The following is a 16,264-nucleotide window of genomic DNA, read 5'->3' on the forward strand; positions in this document are numbered from 1 at the left end:
AAGGTGTTAAAGAGGACCTTTCACCTTGAAAAACATTGTGAACCAAGTATGCTGCCATGGAGCATACTATTACCCCTGGGCGCCGCTCCGTTCTCCCGTTATAGGCTCCGGTACCTTTGCTCCTTAAGTTATAGTAGGCGGGTCTTCCCTTGTCCTGTGGGCGTCTCCTTCTTCTAGGCTGTAGCGCTGGCCAATCGCAGCGCACAGCTCACAGCCTGGGAGAAAAAACCCTCCCAGGCTGTGAGCTGTGCGCTGCGATTGGCCAGCGCTGCAGCCTAGGAGAAGGAGACGCCCACAGGACAAGGGCAGACACCGCCTACTATAACTTAGTGAGTAAAGATACCGGAGGGGATAACGGGAGAACGGAGCGGCGCCCAGGGGTAATAGTAAGTGCAGTGAGATCCCCGGGCGCCGCTCTACATGGCAGCATACTTAGTTCACAATGTTTTTCAAGGTGAAAGGTCCTCTTTAAGAATCCTGGGAGAGAGCAATATAAGCAGCAGCCTGCAGTGCAGGGGGGCGTGGCCAGCACAGTGACCTCTCCTCTACAGATCTCTCAGGATTGTGCATGAACGTTATCAGAGGTTTCACCAACCTCCTGGCAACAGATAATATCCAAGCAAGAACGCCAAAGCAGAAGATTCAGATAGATTGACCTGTCCTGCATGCAAAAAAGGACTGCAAACCTGTCATAGTCCGTCTGTCGCTGCCTGTTAGACGATTTTTTATATTTCTGTCACGTAGAACCTCCAGTCACAAAAATCCATCAATTTTCGTAGTACAATGAATACACTTTTTTCGTTGAAATCAAAGGGATTCCTATTCCCTATTCCCAAAATAGAACCTAAATCTCTGATCTGAACCATTTGCACTGTTAGGAGTCTGTGGAGCCTCAGTTTCTTGCATTTGTCTTTCCATACAGAACCTCGTCTAGCCTCAGTAAATTTTGCTGTAAATTGAAACATTTGGACCTGGCTTCATGCACATCCATTACTAACCTTTCCCTCAAGGCTCTCAGGTGAGGATTGCTGTTGAACATTCTTCTTGGCGTTGTAGGAGTTTCTTTATCTTGGCGGCCAGGGTATTGATCTATCCCATGACTAAAGGCCACGTTACACTGTACAATTTAGCAGATGATTGTGTGGAAGAAAGCGCTCCTTCCCAGCAATCGCCTGCCCCTCAGTGAAGGAGACGGCTGTATTTACATGTAGCGATCTCCTCCACAGTATGGGGAGGAGTGATCGCGAATGCCATCGCTGGTCCCCATACAGAATCATTGCAGCAGAGGCTGTTTTAGATGGCACAATCTACTGCTGGCAAATTATGATTTAGGTGACCACAGAAATGATCATATTACCTGATGAAAGAGTGTTTCACTTGTTCATCGGGTAATCTGCGCCACCTTTACACCGGCAGATATCATACGAACTCTTGTTGTCAATGTAAAGGCCCCTTAAAGGGCTGTCTTACTTCAGCAATCATGTAGAGAAAGTTACTAATGCATTGTTATTATCCATATTGCTTCCTTTGCTGGCTGGATTCATTTTTCCATCGCATTATACACTGCTCATTTCCATGGTTGTGACCACCCTACAATACAGCAGCAGTGGACTTGCTTGCAGACTACAAAAAACAGTGCCACCCTGTGTGCACTCTCACGGTCCGAGCCACCAGAGAGGCCCGTGCTTTTTCCTATATTGTATAAGCACGACCACTGTTGCTGGATTTGCATTGTGGTCATAACCATGGGAACAAGAAGTGTTATAATATGATGGAAAAATGAATCGAGCCAGCAAAGGAAGCAATATGGAGAATCACAATACATTAGTAAAGGCCTGGTATTAACTTTGTCTGCATGATGAATGCCATTTGCTGAACCCCTTTTAAGTTATGCTCTTTCTGATCTTTCCCCGATCATATGGTTGCTATGAGAATCTTTGAACTTCCAGAATGACAAGTTTTTTTCACTATTCGAATCACAAGTTGTTGGCCCAGTATTAAGTTGTAAATGAAAGAGGTTTGTCAGGAATTAGAAAATATCAGAAACAGCACCACTCTTGTTCACGGGCTGTGTCTGGTATTGCAGCACATCCACATTTAAAGGGAACCTGTCACCTGGATTTTGGGTATAGAGCTGAGGACATGGGTTGCTAGATGGCCGCTAGCACATCCGCAATATCCAGTCCCCATAGCCCCGTGTGCTTTTATTGTGGAATAAAAACTGTTTGATACATATGCAAATTACCCTGAGATGAATCCTGTCCCTGACTCCTCTCACGTACTGGACTCATCTCAGGTTAATTTGCATATGTATCAAATAGTTTTTTTTTACACAATAAAAGCACACGGGGCTATGGGGACTGGATATTGCGGATGTGCTACCGGCCATCTAGCAACCCATGTCCTTAGCTCTATACAGAAAATCCCGGTGACAGGTTCCCTTTAAGTGAAGAGGGCTTAGCTGCAATGCCATGCACAGCTCCTGGATAAAACTGGTGTTGCTTTTGGTGGTGGACAAGCAAAGCCTTTTTCTGATCCTTGACAATCCCTTTAACTTCTTACAGATTTAACTTAGTCGGTGCTGCTGAGGTTTCTGCTATCTGAGCATCCTCAGATTTCCTACACAGTTAGCATTGAGCTAGAAAGTAATAGTATAAAATGTAGTAATCTTGCAACACCGTGCTTTTCTCTTGTTTTGTACATGGCAGTGAGGGCTGCCCCCTGCTGGAGCAACTCAACATCTCTTGGTGTGATCAGATCAGCAAGGATGGGATCCAGGCACTGGTAAAGGGCTGTGGGGGGCTGCGGTTTCTGTCCCTCAAGGGTTGCACTCAGGTACGTCCATTGTCTTATATTCTTCCCTTTGCTTGAGTGTGCGTTTGATCCATCAACGACATCTTGTAAATGCCTGAAGGCGGCTCCAACAAACACCTCTCCAATAAACCTTTCAGGAGTAACATTTCACTTTAGGCAAGGGGCAGCCGATTGTCTGGAAGGAATCGTTCCTCCCCGACAGTCGGCTGCTCATTAAGTGGAGGGGAAGTTCTGCATTTAAATGCAGCATTCACCTCCACAGTATGAGGACGAGTGATGTTCCTGGGCAGCAGAGCGCTGTCTAGTCAGCAGGATGTGCTGCCCGGCAGCAGTGATTGAGGTGTCTGCACCCAAGATCATTTCACCCGATAAATAAGCAGTTCGCTCATTCATCTGGTGATCTGTAGCAAATTTAGATGGGCTGATTATCAGGAGTGAGTGTTCTTGATCATTGGCTTGAATATCAGGCCATGTATATCCAACTTAAAGGATTTAGACAAACCACTAATTGTCCAGATTATCGGAAATGACCATTCCTGCGAACGCTCTAAATGTGCCGTCGATCACCTGATGAGCGAGCAAAATGCTTGTTCATCGGGGGATCCTGTCGTTCGTGCATGCAACACTGATCATCGGTTCTGGGCAGCAGATCGTGTGGTCTAAACAGTGATCTGCTGCTCAGAAACAAATATTCTGTATGAGGACGAGGGATCGCAAAAGCAATCCCTCGTCCTCATACTGTGAAGGAGATCGCTGCATGTAAATGTGCGGTCTCCTTCACTGAGCTGCACCGCCGTTCAGGTTTAACTTCCCTGGACCAAGTCCATGTTCATTCTTGGAGCTGTGTTCACATGGATGCTGCTGGAAACCATGAGTGGCTCTGTCGCATTCAAATTGAAAAAGTGCAGTAGAAACCAAAAGGGTCTCTGCTGTGGGATACACTTGGCAAAATCTGCTGTGTGAACTCCAAGCATATTACAGCTGTGCAGCCTCCTAGTTGTACTGTACTTCTGTATGCTTCGAGTTCACATGAAGGTCTCTGTCAGATGCCATATGGCATCATGGATTTACCACGGCCCAGTTGTCGGGCAGCCTATTGGGAATAAATGTTACTACGAACACTCATTCCCAATAATCTTTCCACCGATCAACCTATGAATGAACAAAATGGCCATTCATTGGGTGAAATCATTGTTTATGCTGCACATTAAATCATTATTTCTGGGCAGCAGATCCTCTCTAAATGGTGATCTGCTGTCCAAAAACAATGACTCTGCCTGAGGACGAGCAATGGGAGTAGCCATCGTTGATCCTCATACAGTGAAGGTGATCCCTGCATGTACATACAGCTCTTCACCTCCACTGACGAGCAGGCAGTTACCTGGAAAGAACTGTTCCTTCCCTCCAATTGCCTGCCAGGTCGGGCCATTAAAAATCCAGCATAACACGGTTATACAGGTGGATGACATGAGTTTGCCTAGTGGAACACAGTATGTTCACTGCAACATCAAGACCTATGACACAAACCACGTACAGTTCTATAAAATAACAAAAGGATTAATAGTCCCCTGAGGCACCTGTGCTGACACTTCCCAGGTACCCCACTGGTCTCTGTTCACCTGGTTGACATATGGACATGTGATCGCTGCAGCCAAGCACTAACTGCGGCGATCACCACTGAAGTCATCACTTACTGATTGGCTGCAGCACTCACATCATCGCCGGATCCAGTTGAACAGACACCAGCAAGGGACCATTTGGCAGGGGATAAGTAAGGTGAGTATTACTTCTTTTGTTATTTTAAAGCATTGTATAAACTGAAAATTTCATGCGACTGGACAACCCCTTTAATTGGGTTCCTGAAGGAACATCCAGGTGAATCATTCACTTTTTTTTTTATTGTGTTGATGTGGGAAGGGGTAAAATCCTAATGTAAGGAATCTTTCAAAGTTAAGAGTGTCATTGATGAATATCAGAGGTGGTGGAACAATTTGTGTCCATTACTAATAATATGTCACTGATGCATATAGAGTCCTGTAGCTGAGAATACAAGTAGAAGCTCAGGACTTCTGTGGCGTTATTAATCAGGTCTGTTTGACTATGACGTTTACAGGGGGTTTGCTGAATAAATTGGCCGTGGATCTAGCACACATAGCGTGTTTGTGTTTCAGAGGGGAGGGGGTGGTCTCAGTAATAGTCTTATATATGGACATTAACTCTTGCTCTCTCCTTCTGTATCTGTCCCCTGTATAGCTGGAAGATGAGGCTCTTAAGTGCATTGGATCACATTGTCCAGAGCTTGTCACATTAAATCTACAGGCATGTTCAGTAAGTGGACTTGAGATTAAAAAATTGTGTGTAACTGCCACTGTCTGCTAGCTCTCTCCTGAAGAATCCCTATACAAGACCTCTCAGTGTCTGCAAGGAGCAGTCTATTTTTATGGGTATGTATAGGTAAAGGCCCCTTTCACAGGCCAATGATCTGAGTATTGGGAAAGGGCGTTCCTAGGAACGCTCCTTCTCTGTAATTTCCCTGTGTAGAGGTGGCTGATCACCCGATGAACAAGCAAACACTCCTCAGGTGAAAGCATCGCTGATTCAGAACCATAAATCATTCCTGGGCAGCAGATTGTGCTGTCTAAACATCAATCTGCTGCCAAGAAACACTGTTCCCAATTGGGGGCAAGCGATCACTCTAGTGATCTTTCATCCCCACACAGCGGAGGTGATTGCTGCATGTAAATGCAAAAAATTATCAGAATGAACAGTTCCTTCCCAATAAATGCCTGCTGTATCTGCCCATGTTAAGAGGCCTTAAGTCTGGACCAGTGGTGTAACTTTAAGATACTGGTCCCCAAAGCAAAATCTTTTACAAGGTCTCCCACCTATTCTGTATGTTTCATAATACTCAGCTCCTGGGGCAGGGGGAGCTTTTGGGCCCCCTCATGCTCCAGTGCCCAGGTATAACGGCTACCTCTGCACCCCCACTGTAGTTACACATCTGGTCTGGGCTTACATAGACAGTTGTCTAGAGGCAGACTGAGTTGAGAAGATTTTCCAGGGCAGGAGCAGAAGAAATTTCCATTCTGAAGTACATAATGGATTTTCTCTTCCAATAACTACTTATATGTGATGATCACAGCAATAGCATTTTTATGCAGATTTGATAATTCTGGGAACATCTGAAAGCCCTGCATATTGGGAGTTGTAGTTTTGCAACACCTGGTCCAGACTAGACTTGTGAATCCAGCCCAACAGAAGTCCACTCATCAGTGGCTCTGCTCCTTCCCTAGTTCAGGTACAAATCCATCTACAATCTGATCTGTACAACAAAAGACATGTCCACTTTTGACGAGTATTTTGCTTTGGCTTCTGTACAAGTTCAGCCCATTGCTGGGACCCTTGTAGCCCTGTGTAGAGCATATACAGAAATAAATAGTCACCCTCTCATGGGGAGATGTCCAAGCCATGTCCCAGCCCCAAGAGTAGACTGCTCATTTCATTCATTACTGTGAGTCACATTATTTCAGTGTTTGCATTTGCCCTGATTTTTGGGGGTTCCTTCTAAACTATCCTTCCCTTCATCACACTATCAGTAGTCCACCTGAGACTGTCTTATAACCTCTGCCCACTCTCTACCTGTAACTCTAGCGACGCCTGTTTATTACATCTCTGCCCAGTCGCCTCTGTCCAAGCCATGGCCGCATTGCTTTTAGCTCATGTCCCAGCTCTCACTGCCTCTGTCCCAGCAGCAAATAACGGATGACGGTCTCATCACGATTTGCCGTGGATGCCACAAGCTGCAATCTCTCTGCGCCTCCGGCTGCTCCAACATCACAGACTCCATTCTTAATGCACTGGGACAGAACTGCCCCCGACTCAGGTAACAGGCGGGGTTGCATCTCACTGAGGCAGAAATGTGTACATCCCCCAGCCCCTCATATACCAACATGTTAGTTTTACCTATTCCAGTCAGGGATCAATGTGTTCATTTGCTTAATTTAAAGGGAACAAATGGTTGTCCATAGTATTCCCAATGAAAATATGGCCGTCATCTATACAGCTACCACTGACATGGAGTGCAGGTTGCTGTCCTGCACTGCTAAGCTGAACGTATATCAAAACTTGAAGAAAATGGTAAATTAGCTTTTGTGGGTTAAAAGGATTATATTTTTTATACATGTCTCAGGGTGGGTTTAATATAGTGCACTTGCCCTCCCTGCTGTTGCTCTTCACTTTTTGGATCTAGCTCGGCACCCAACAACGGCCAGGAGAAATTTAACCAATCGCTGGCCATAGCAGTAACCCACATTTTCTGCGTGTCAAAATGACACCAAAAAGTCGAGAGAAGGAGGACCAGTAAGCGTCAGAATGGCACTACAAAACCCCCCCAAAAAACACTGAGCAAAATATAAAAAATGTAATCCGACTGGACAACCGCTCTAATTGTAGTCTCTCTTCCCCTAAGATCAAAGGGATTTCCCTTCCCAGAATATAATTGCTAGTATTACTCAGGAGCCGTCTCCATCCTCTGTATTATATAGTTCTGTGACTGGATCGTGTAAGTTGTAGTTGAGGTATACAGTATATAGAGAGGGGACTGGGTAGATCATGCCCCTAAGTGGTGTAATGAAAGTTCAGGAGAAGGCACTCTAGAAAAATCCCTGAGCTCTTGGCATCAGTTCTTTCCCAGGTGAATATGATATTGTGGAGTTGGGGTGGTAGACTATCCTAAACCCAGAAAAATCTGTATACGAACAGGTAAATTAAAGTATACTCCGTTTTAGTTTATTTTGTTTTCATGACTGAAAGTCCTGCAGTTGTCACCATTTATGCTCTCCTAGAGATGTATGAAAAATGTGGGACTTAGCTGTAAAATTCAGTTATGTAGATGACTTCTTTGTGCTCCCCAGAGAGAATCGTATAGACCATATAGACCATGCCTGAGGCAGGAACATAATATCGTCACCTGCCATCAACTCCAGGTATAATCTGTTTCATTTGTTTCTTGCAGAATACTTGAAGTAGCTCGATGTTCACAGCTGACAGATCTTGGGTTCACCACTCTTGCTAAAGTAAGGCTGGAAGGGTTTCTTGTATTCTTCTGTAAAGCCTCATTCACATGTCTGTGCTTAAATCCGTGAAAAGGTGGTCAGTGATGCCTCCATGAAGATGTCCGTGTGTCTGTTTTTTGCTGTTTGTGTGCCATCTGTGTTTCACTGACGCTGAACAGGTGAAAACTAATTTTTAAAGCATCTCTTCCTAATGATCCGTGAAACACGGATGGCATCTGTGTTGCATCCATGGTTTTCATGGACCCATAGACTATAAGTGGCGTGATAGATTCGTGAAGACGGACAAAATAGAGCATACATCTGTGCTAAAAGCAAAACAAAAACGGACCTACGCACTGTCTTAAAACACTGATGTGTAAATACAGACATAAAAATGAATGGGCACATGTGCTGTCCGTGGAGAACACGTACAGCACACATACGTGGAACACTGACGTGTGAATAAGGCTTAATAGTGGGTCTTACCTTCTTACCTGCTTTGTGTCTTTACATCAGCCAGGTTGGAGGATAAAATGTTTCTGTTATGTATCTGTGCTCATTCTTGGAGGAACTTGTGACAGATCTTGTGATACATTAGATTCTACCTTTCAGGAGCTCTGAAAAAGGAAAGTAGGAATCTGACTGGTTGCTATGGGCAGCTAAGGCTACTTTCACACTTGCGGCAGAGGATTCCGGCAGGCAGTTCCGTCGCCGGAACTGCCTGCTGGATCCGGCAATCCTGACGCAAACAGATGGCATTTGTCAGACGGATGCGGATCCGTCTGACAAATGCATTGAAATACCGGATCAGTCTCTCATGCATTGAAAGGGATCAGGTATTTATTTCTTTGCATCTTTAAAGGTCTGTGCATGCGCAGACCGGAAAACCGGATCCGTTTTGCCAGAACACTTAATGCTGGATCCGGCACTAATACATTTCAATGGTAAATAGTAAGGAGCTTGGCAGCACTCCATCATTTTTTTATTTTATTTCCTTCTGTAGAACTGTCATGAGTTGGAGAAGATGGATCTCGAGGAGTGTGTACAGGTGAGCTGTGGTGTCACTTTACTGAAACACTGGCGATTGAATGGCCTTGTCTGGGCACAATGTCCTGACATCCTCACTCTTCTGCTGCAGATAACAGACAGCACCCTCATTCAGCTCTCCATACACTGTCCACGGCTGCAGGTGTTGGTGAGTATCTCAGGTTTTAGTTACTAAACCCAGTGCCGGAGACATGAGCTGATGAAGGCATGTTTTTTTTGAAGATCAAAGCTAAAATATCACACAGGTAGGTAATATCCAGTCACAGCCTGGACTGTAATCCGTGTTACACCACCTACCTTTATGCCATGTAATAGAGACATGAGTTGAGTTGTGCTTAGTATTTATGCAACATTCCTATGGATGTTTCTGTTGGTTGTACCTCTTGACAGCCCCTCTAATATCAAATGATCTGAAACCTGCCCTGATCATGTCCGACTCCCACAGCTGCAGGGCTTGCTACATAAAGAGAACACTGAAGGACTTAAAGGCTATGTACACCTTCGAGGGCAATTTTTTATAATTGAAGTTTACTCATTTTGGGCTAAAAATAATTTTTTCTATTGTTCTTTATTAAAAATATCCAGCTGTTTTGTTACAAAGGACTAACCATCTAACCAGCTATGTGAATCATACTTTCACTTTGTGCAGTCATCTAATAAACCTTATCTCTAAATTACCACAAGACCATAAACACTTTATTTAAGCCACATTCTTATCAGTAAGATAAGAATTTAGCTATATTGAGTGTTTAGGAGGTCATGGATCAGGAGCCGTCAGCTGAGCTGCTTGATGGAAAACAGTACAAATACAGAGGAAACTAGGGAACCTTAAGGATGTACAGAAAAAGGGGCAAAAATTTTTAATAATGCCCAAGACCAATTGAAAAAAATATTTTTAGCTCCAAATGAGTGCAGTGCAACAATAATAATAAAAAAAAATCTATCCATCTATATACACTACTCGCAAAAAAAAGGGATATTTGGCTTGTGGGTGAAATTTCAGGATGAACTGAAAATGCCCTCTAACCTTTATAGGTGAACTTAATGTGACCTTGTCTAAACTTTTGAATGCAGATGTCCAACTGTTCAGTGTTTCAGTATTGTTTGTACAACTTACTGTTTCTAACAAGGAGCTTAATGGCAAAATTCACAACATGTGTTTGATCCATGAATCGCCCAATACATTTCCTGGTTCCATTAGAATTGGTATTTAAACAGTGCTCCTCATCATGCCGTTCACATTTTGACATCATGAGACCAAGACGATACCTAACAATTGATCGACAGTACCTCGCCATTGCGAGGCTTCAAGCAGGATATTCTTAGACGGAAGTGGCCACTGGTCATCAGAAGGTTGCAACAGAGATTCAGAGAGACTGGAGAGTCACAGAAAAGTATAGAAGTGGACGTCCTTTGAACACATCCCCCACTGATGACCACTTCATTGTGAACAATGCCCTGCGGAGCTGGATGATTAATGCCACACAACTCCAGGTATATTTAAGGGAGGTAAGAGGCACCCAAGTATCATGACGGATCATTCAAAACCATTTACATCAGCGTGGTCTTCGTGCTAGATGACCTGCAAAGGTAACTGACCACACCACCAGACACAGGCGTCATCATCTTGCATGGGCTAGGGAGCATCTACGCTCGACCAGGGACCAGTGGTCCTCAGTACTGTTCACAGATGAAAGTCGATTCACACTGAGCAGAAATGATGGCCACCAACAATGTTGGAGACGTCAAGGAGAGCGCTATGCATCAGCCACTGTTGTCACCAGATGAGCCTTTGGTGGTGGTGTTAGTGTGGGCAGGTGTGTCTGCTCCATACAGAACTGCTCTACACTTTGTGAATTGTACAATGACAAGCCCATACTACTTGAAAAAGTCCAGTTATTGTGCCTCTGCATGAACAACACAGGCCTAGAATCCTCTTCATGGATGAGATGAAGCTCATCGAGGTCGCATCATTAGGGAACAATTGCTGGAGACTGGGGTACCCCTGTAGAGGCTCGTAACTCTGTACCCTAGAACCTCAATGACCTGGGGGCCGCCCTTCAGAGTAGGATGCTTCTACTTAAATGCCCTACTTTCATGATATAATATCACTGTAGTGTGACCTTTTTACGTTTTCCATAACCGAAAGCCAAATATCCCTAACAATTTAAAACGGCACCAATATGTCTATACTACACAGTTTTTAACATTAATCTAAAAGTAACCAACACCCTTAGGGTACCTGCACATGTTGCGGATTACGCACGCTTTTTTTCTATGCGGTAAAACAGTAGCATAATAGTAATAGAGTGCAAGCAAAGTGAATGAGAGTACACTTTGCTTTTTTTCCTGTGAGGATTTAGAAATCAGTTGCTTGTGTGATTTTTCTTTTATCTTTTTTTTCTTTGTGTGGATCTCACCCTTTGCAAATCTACAGAAACTACAAGTAACATATGTGGATTTTGTCCGCACGAAAATCCATGCAGATTTTGACTTGGATTTGTCCCAAATCTCACCTTTGCATTGCAAAGGTTGAAATCTGCACTGAAAATCCGCACAATTGATATGCTTCCATAGCCGCTGGTACACTTCTGCACGTAAAACTGCTGCATGGTGTACATGTTAGTTTAAAAATCTCATCTTCTAGGGCCTCTTTCACACGGGCGTTGCGGGAAAATGTGCGGGTGCGTTACGGGAACACCCGCGATTTTTCCGCGCGAGTGCATAACATTGTAATGCGTTTTGCACTCGCGTGAGAAAAATCGCGCATGTTTGGTACCCAAACCCGAACTTTTTCACAGAAGTTCGGGCTTGGGATCGGTGTTCTGTAGATTGTATTATTTTCCCTTATAACATGGTTATAAGGGAAAATAATAGCATTCTGAATACAGAATGCATAGTAAAATAGCACTGGAGGGGTTAAAAAAAATAAAAATTAAATTTTAACTCACCTTAATCCACTTGCTGGCGCTGCCGGCATGTCGTCTGTCTCCTTCTTTGCTGAACAGGACCTGTGGTGAGCATTCATTCCAGGACAGGACCTGTGGTGACGTCACTCTGGTCATCACATGATCCATCACATAACCCATCACCATGGTAAAAGATCATGTGATGACCGGAGTGACGTCACCACAGGTCCTGGAATGAATGCTCACCACAGGTCCTGTTCAGCAAAGAAGGAGACAGAAGGAGATGCCGGGCTGCGCGAGCAAGTGGATTAAGGTGAGTTAAATATTTATTTATTTTTAACCCCTCCAGCGCTATTTTACTATGCATTCTATATTCAGAATGCAATTATTTTCCCTTATAACCATGTTATAAGGGAAAATAATAATGATCGGGTCTCCATCCCGATCGTCTCCTAGCAACCGTGCGTGAAAATCGCACCGCATCCGCACTTGCTTGCGGATGCGTTGCGTGAAAAACGCATAGAGCATGCTGCGATTTTCACGCAACGCACAAGTGATGCGTGAAAATCACCGCTCATGTGAACAGCCCCATAGAAATGAATGGGTCGGTATTCAGTGCGGGTGCATCGCGTTCAACTCGCGCATCGCATCCGCGCGGAATACTCGCCCGTGTGAAAGGGGCCTAAGTGTACTTTCACACTTGCGGCAGGACGGATCTGACAGGCTGTTCACCATGTCGGATCCGTCCTTCCGCTATTTTGTCGTGCCGCCAGACCGCTGCTCCGTCCCCATTGACTATAATGGGGACAGGGGCGGAGCTCCGGCGCGCATGGCGGTGCACGGCGAAAGGCCGCCGGACTAAAAGTCATGCATGTCTGACTTTTTAGCCCCGTCCCCATTATAGTCAATGGGGACGGAGCGGCGGCACAGCGAAATAGCGGAAGGACGGATCCGACATGGTGAACATCCTGTCGGATCTGTCCTGCCGCAAGTGTGAAAGTAGCCTTAGCTAGTACTGCATTACCTGTAATATGTACTGTGTGCATATAGCCTTCAGGGTGTATTCACATGGGCCAGTAGGTTGTGGCATAATAGAAATCCAACCCATTTTACCATGAGTTGTCGTGGTTTTGTAGTGCAGTTTCAGTAGCATTTCTATTTCTAGGTGAAATGTGCTTTTAACCTGTTTCACTTGTAGAAACCATGTGCCCAAAACCACCACATGACCATAGACACGGATGTCTTCAACATGCTTTCTGCTTCCGTATGTCCATTCCGCAAAATACAGAACATGTCCTATTGTTGGTTACAAATGCAGACCGTGGAATCATTGAAGTCAGTGGGTCCGCACAAAAAAAAAAAGATGGCACATGGACATCATCCGTATTTTGTGGATCGCAAAATGCATACGGTCGTGTGAGTACAACCTAATACAGAACTAGCTAAGTGGATGAGATTTTGGAAAATCGTATGTACCCCCTATCCGTAAATTATCCGTGCGGAAATTGACCCGCTGCGCAGATTTTGAAATCCGTAGCATGTCATTTGTGCAGATTTGAGCCTTTGCAATGCAGAGTCAAAATCCACAAGTAAGGCCTCATGCACACGACCGTTGTTTTGTTCCGTTCCGCAAAATGGGGTTCTGTTGTTCCGTGACCTGTTTCCGTTTTTGTTTCCGTGTGTCTTCCTTTATTTTTGGAGGATCACCAGACATGAAGGAAAGTAAAAAAAAAGTCTAAGTCAAGTTTGCCATGCAAATGATGAAAAAAACAGACGCTGATGACAATCTTGTGTGCCTCCGCGTTTTTTCACGGTCCCATTGACTTGAATGGGTCCGCAAACTGTTTTCCGTGAAAAAAATAGGACAGGTTATATTTTTTTGACGGACTGGAACCACGGATCACGGACACGGATGACAAACGGACCTATTGAAAGTCAATGGGTCCGCAGAAAATCACGAAAAACTGAACAACTGACACGGAATAAAACAACAGTCGTGTGCATGAGGCCTAACACGTGGATTTTGGTGCAGAACCACAGCGAAAACCAGTGCATGTACCCAAAGTGTCTCAAAATGTTCAACTGCATTTGTAGCAACCACTCGGCTCCGCTTTTTTTCTTAGACTGCTCTAGGAGTAAAGAAGCTAGGCTGTCATTGATTCTTATGTCAGAACTTACAGAAACCCTGGCCTTGTTATCCGAACAAAGCCTGAAGTCTATAAGAAAGTTGCATAACTTATTTCCAGCACCTATTTTAAGTTCTCATGTCATTTAGAAGTAATTTGTTTTGTTTCAAACACTACCTTTGCCTTGCAGAATAGTAATTTCTGCACCTACAAAATGTTATTAACAACGTCTTTGGAGTCAGTGATAATAAACCCATTAAGCTCTGCTACATCTATACTAGAAGTATGATCCCCCAAGTTTCTTAAGCATTGTAGTGTAGGGATGGACACTCCAACTTTACATATAATGGTAGTGAATGAAGTCCATAACTGCTGTTTTATGCACACAGAGCCTATCCCACTGCGAGTTAATAACAGATGAAGGGATCCGCCACCTGGGCAATGGTGCTTGTGCCCATGATCGGCTGGAGGTCATAGAGTTAGATAATTGTCCTCTGATTACTGATGCATCCCTGGAGCACCTCAAAAGCTGCCAGAGTTTGGAACGTATTGAATTGTACGACTGCCAACAAATTTCAAGGGCTGGCATAAAGAGGCTGCGGGTGAGAGTATAAGCTTTTCTATTTTTTTAATACTTTTATTGTTCACAGTTGTCCTCCTAATGTTGTATTTGTACTTCACCTTCTTCCTTTTTTCAGACACATCTCCCCAACATCAAAGTCCATGCTTACTTTGCTCCAGTCACACCCCCTCCGTCAGTAGGGGGCAGCAGGCAACGGTTCTGCAGATGCTGTGCCATCCTATGAGAAGAGAGACACTTTTGGACTCCCTCCACCACACCTGTGTGGGGTCAGAGGTGGACTCATTCACAAGACAATGCGCCAGCTTACGGAGTTGATGGTGGGTGGAGGTGATACTTCCCTCCCATATGTAAGAACGCACATGCCCACTACAGACAAGGCGGGGTCCTTTAACCCACACAAGTTCTTCTTATTCATTTTTTTTTTTTGTTACGTTATCCAGACTGATGAAAAACTGAGAGAAAGGTAACACTCCAGGATATTACCCCTCAACTTAGGAATGGGGGGAAATTTACAATTTGGTGGTTTGGACCTATGTCACCTAGGCCTTGTTCACCTATTTCTCTCCTGTGGTTAAAGGGCAACCCTGTAAGGAAGAGGGAGGGGGCAGCTGTAATCAGGAGATGGTTTTGTCCTTTCTCTCTGGTTCTGATTTGGTTTTGGACGCGGTTATCCCCTATAGTTCCAGAGGAGAAAATGTGGACTCGGGAGCAATGATTAATATACGAGGACCTAGAAATCTAACTGCTCCAGCTCTGACTTCCACATGTATCCCTCACACTGCAACAGGGAATCTGAAGCGGGCACCCTCCTTGGACCCTTCTTGCCCTTCCCCATGTTGCACATCTTGGACTTTCTGAATCATCATAATGCATTCCCCGACAAATGAAATTGAAAATGGGAGAAAAAAAAAAAAAAGTTACAAGAAATGAGTTATATATTATATAAATATATATATATAGACTTTGTACATTATAATTTTAATGATATGATGGGATGCTCCCTCCTCACACTCGCGTGGATGTGATAATGATGCCAATTACAGAAGTAAAAATGGAGAAAAAAAGAAGCCACATGACCAGTTACTAACTGTCTTATTGCCTGTGTATGCGTGTGACTTTGTGCGGTCAAGGATTGCGACATTTTTGTAATTGAACGTCCGTACAATAGCTGCAGATCGCAGCTAACTGTGGGTCTGTAGACTCAAACTAACACGAGGATCTGTGATACTGTAAGTTTGGATCGTTAGACCTGTGGTCAGGCTGGGATTTGTGACTGTCGGGGCTCTTTCACATGAGCAAGTTTTCCATGCGGATGCGATGCATGTATTGAGCACATAACATCCGCAGTGAACCCTGACCCATTCAATGGATCTGTGCACATGAGCATCGTGTTTCACACATCATCTTTGCGTTCAGGAAAAATTGCAGTACGTTCTGTATTGTGTGGTTTTTTTTTTCACGCAGCCCTGGCTCCATAGAAGTGAATGGGGCTCGTGTGAAAAACAGATGGTTGATGGTTGCTGAGCGATTACCATCCATTTTTTTTTTTTCCTGAACAGATCCTGGCACAATCTGTATTGCTCGTGTGAAAGAGGCCCAATTTGGATGCAAAAAATACTCCCACATTACAGACAACTAGACGAGGCCATAGCCTTTGTTTACCATGTGCGTCTTGGCTGCTGCAGTAAAGTTATTACCATTGTAATGAAAGAGATTAAAGGGTAACCAAAC

The 16,264-nt window shown here is 44.3% G+C and overlaps 1 protein-coding gene across 3 annotated transcripts in view; it reads left to right on the top strand.

Annotated features, from left to right (window-relative positions):
- FBXL20 (F-box and leucine rich repeat protein 20) overlaps window positions 1–16,021 on the top strand; it is a 37,047-nt gene extending 21,026 nt beyond the window's left edge. The window contains exons 7-15 of one of the 3 annotated variants that reach the window (XM_040438201.1): window positions 923–1,018; window positions 2,709–2,835; window positions 5,068–5,142; window positions 6,564–6,697; window positions 7,829–7,889; window positions 8,872–8,916; window positions 9,007–9,063; window positions 14,340–14,552; window positions 14,649–16,021. In XM_040438201.1, the coding sequence (XP_040294135.1) occupies window positions 923–1,018; window positions 2,709–2,835; window positions 5,068–5,142; window positions 6,564–6,697; window positions 7,829–7,889; window positions 8,872–8,916; window positions 9,007–9,063; window positions 14,340–14,552; window positions 14,649–14,756 (916 nt within the window). In that variant the 3' untranslated portion in view covers window positions 14,757–16,021. The remainder of the gene's footprint in view (window positions 1–922; window positions 1,019–2,708; window positions 2,836–5,067; window positions 5,143–6,563; window positions 6,698–7,828; window positions 7,890–8,871; window positions 8,917–9,006; window positions 9,064–14,339; window positions 14,553–14,648) is intronic. The other 2 variants (XM_040438202.1, XM_040438203.1) reach the window with 2 other exon arrangements.
- The last annotated feature ends 243 nt before the right edge of the window (window positions 16,022–16,264 follow it).

Source organism: Bufo bufo, chromosome 6 (assembly GCF_905171765.1).
Source record: "Bufo bufo chromosome 6, aBufBuf1.1, whole genome shotgun sequence".
Classification (NCBI taxonomy): Eukaryota; Metazoa; Chordata; class Amphibia; order Anura; family Bufonidae; genus Bufo; species Bufo bufo.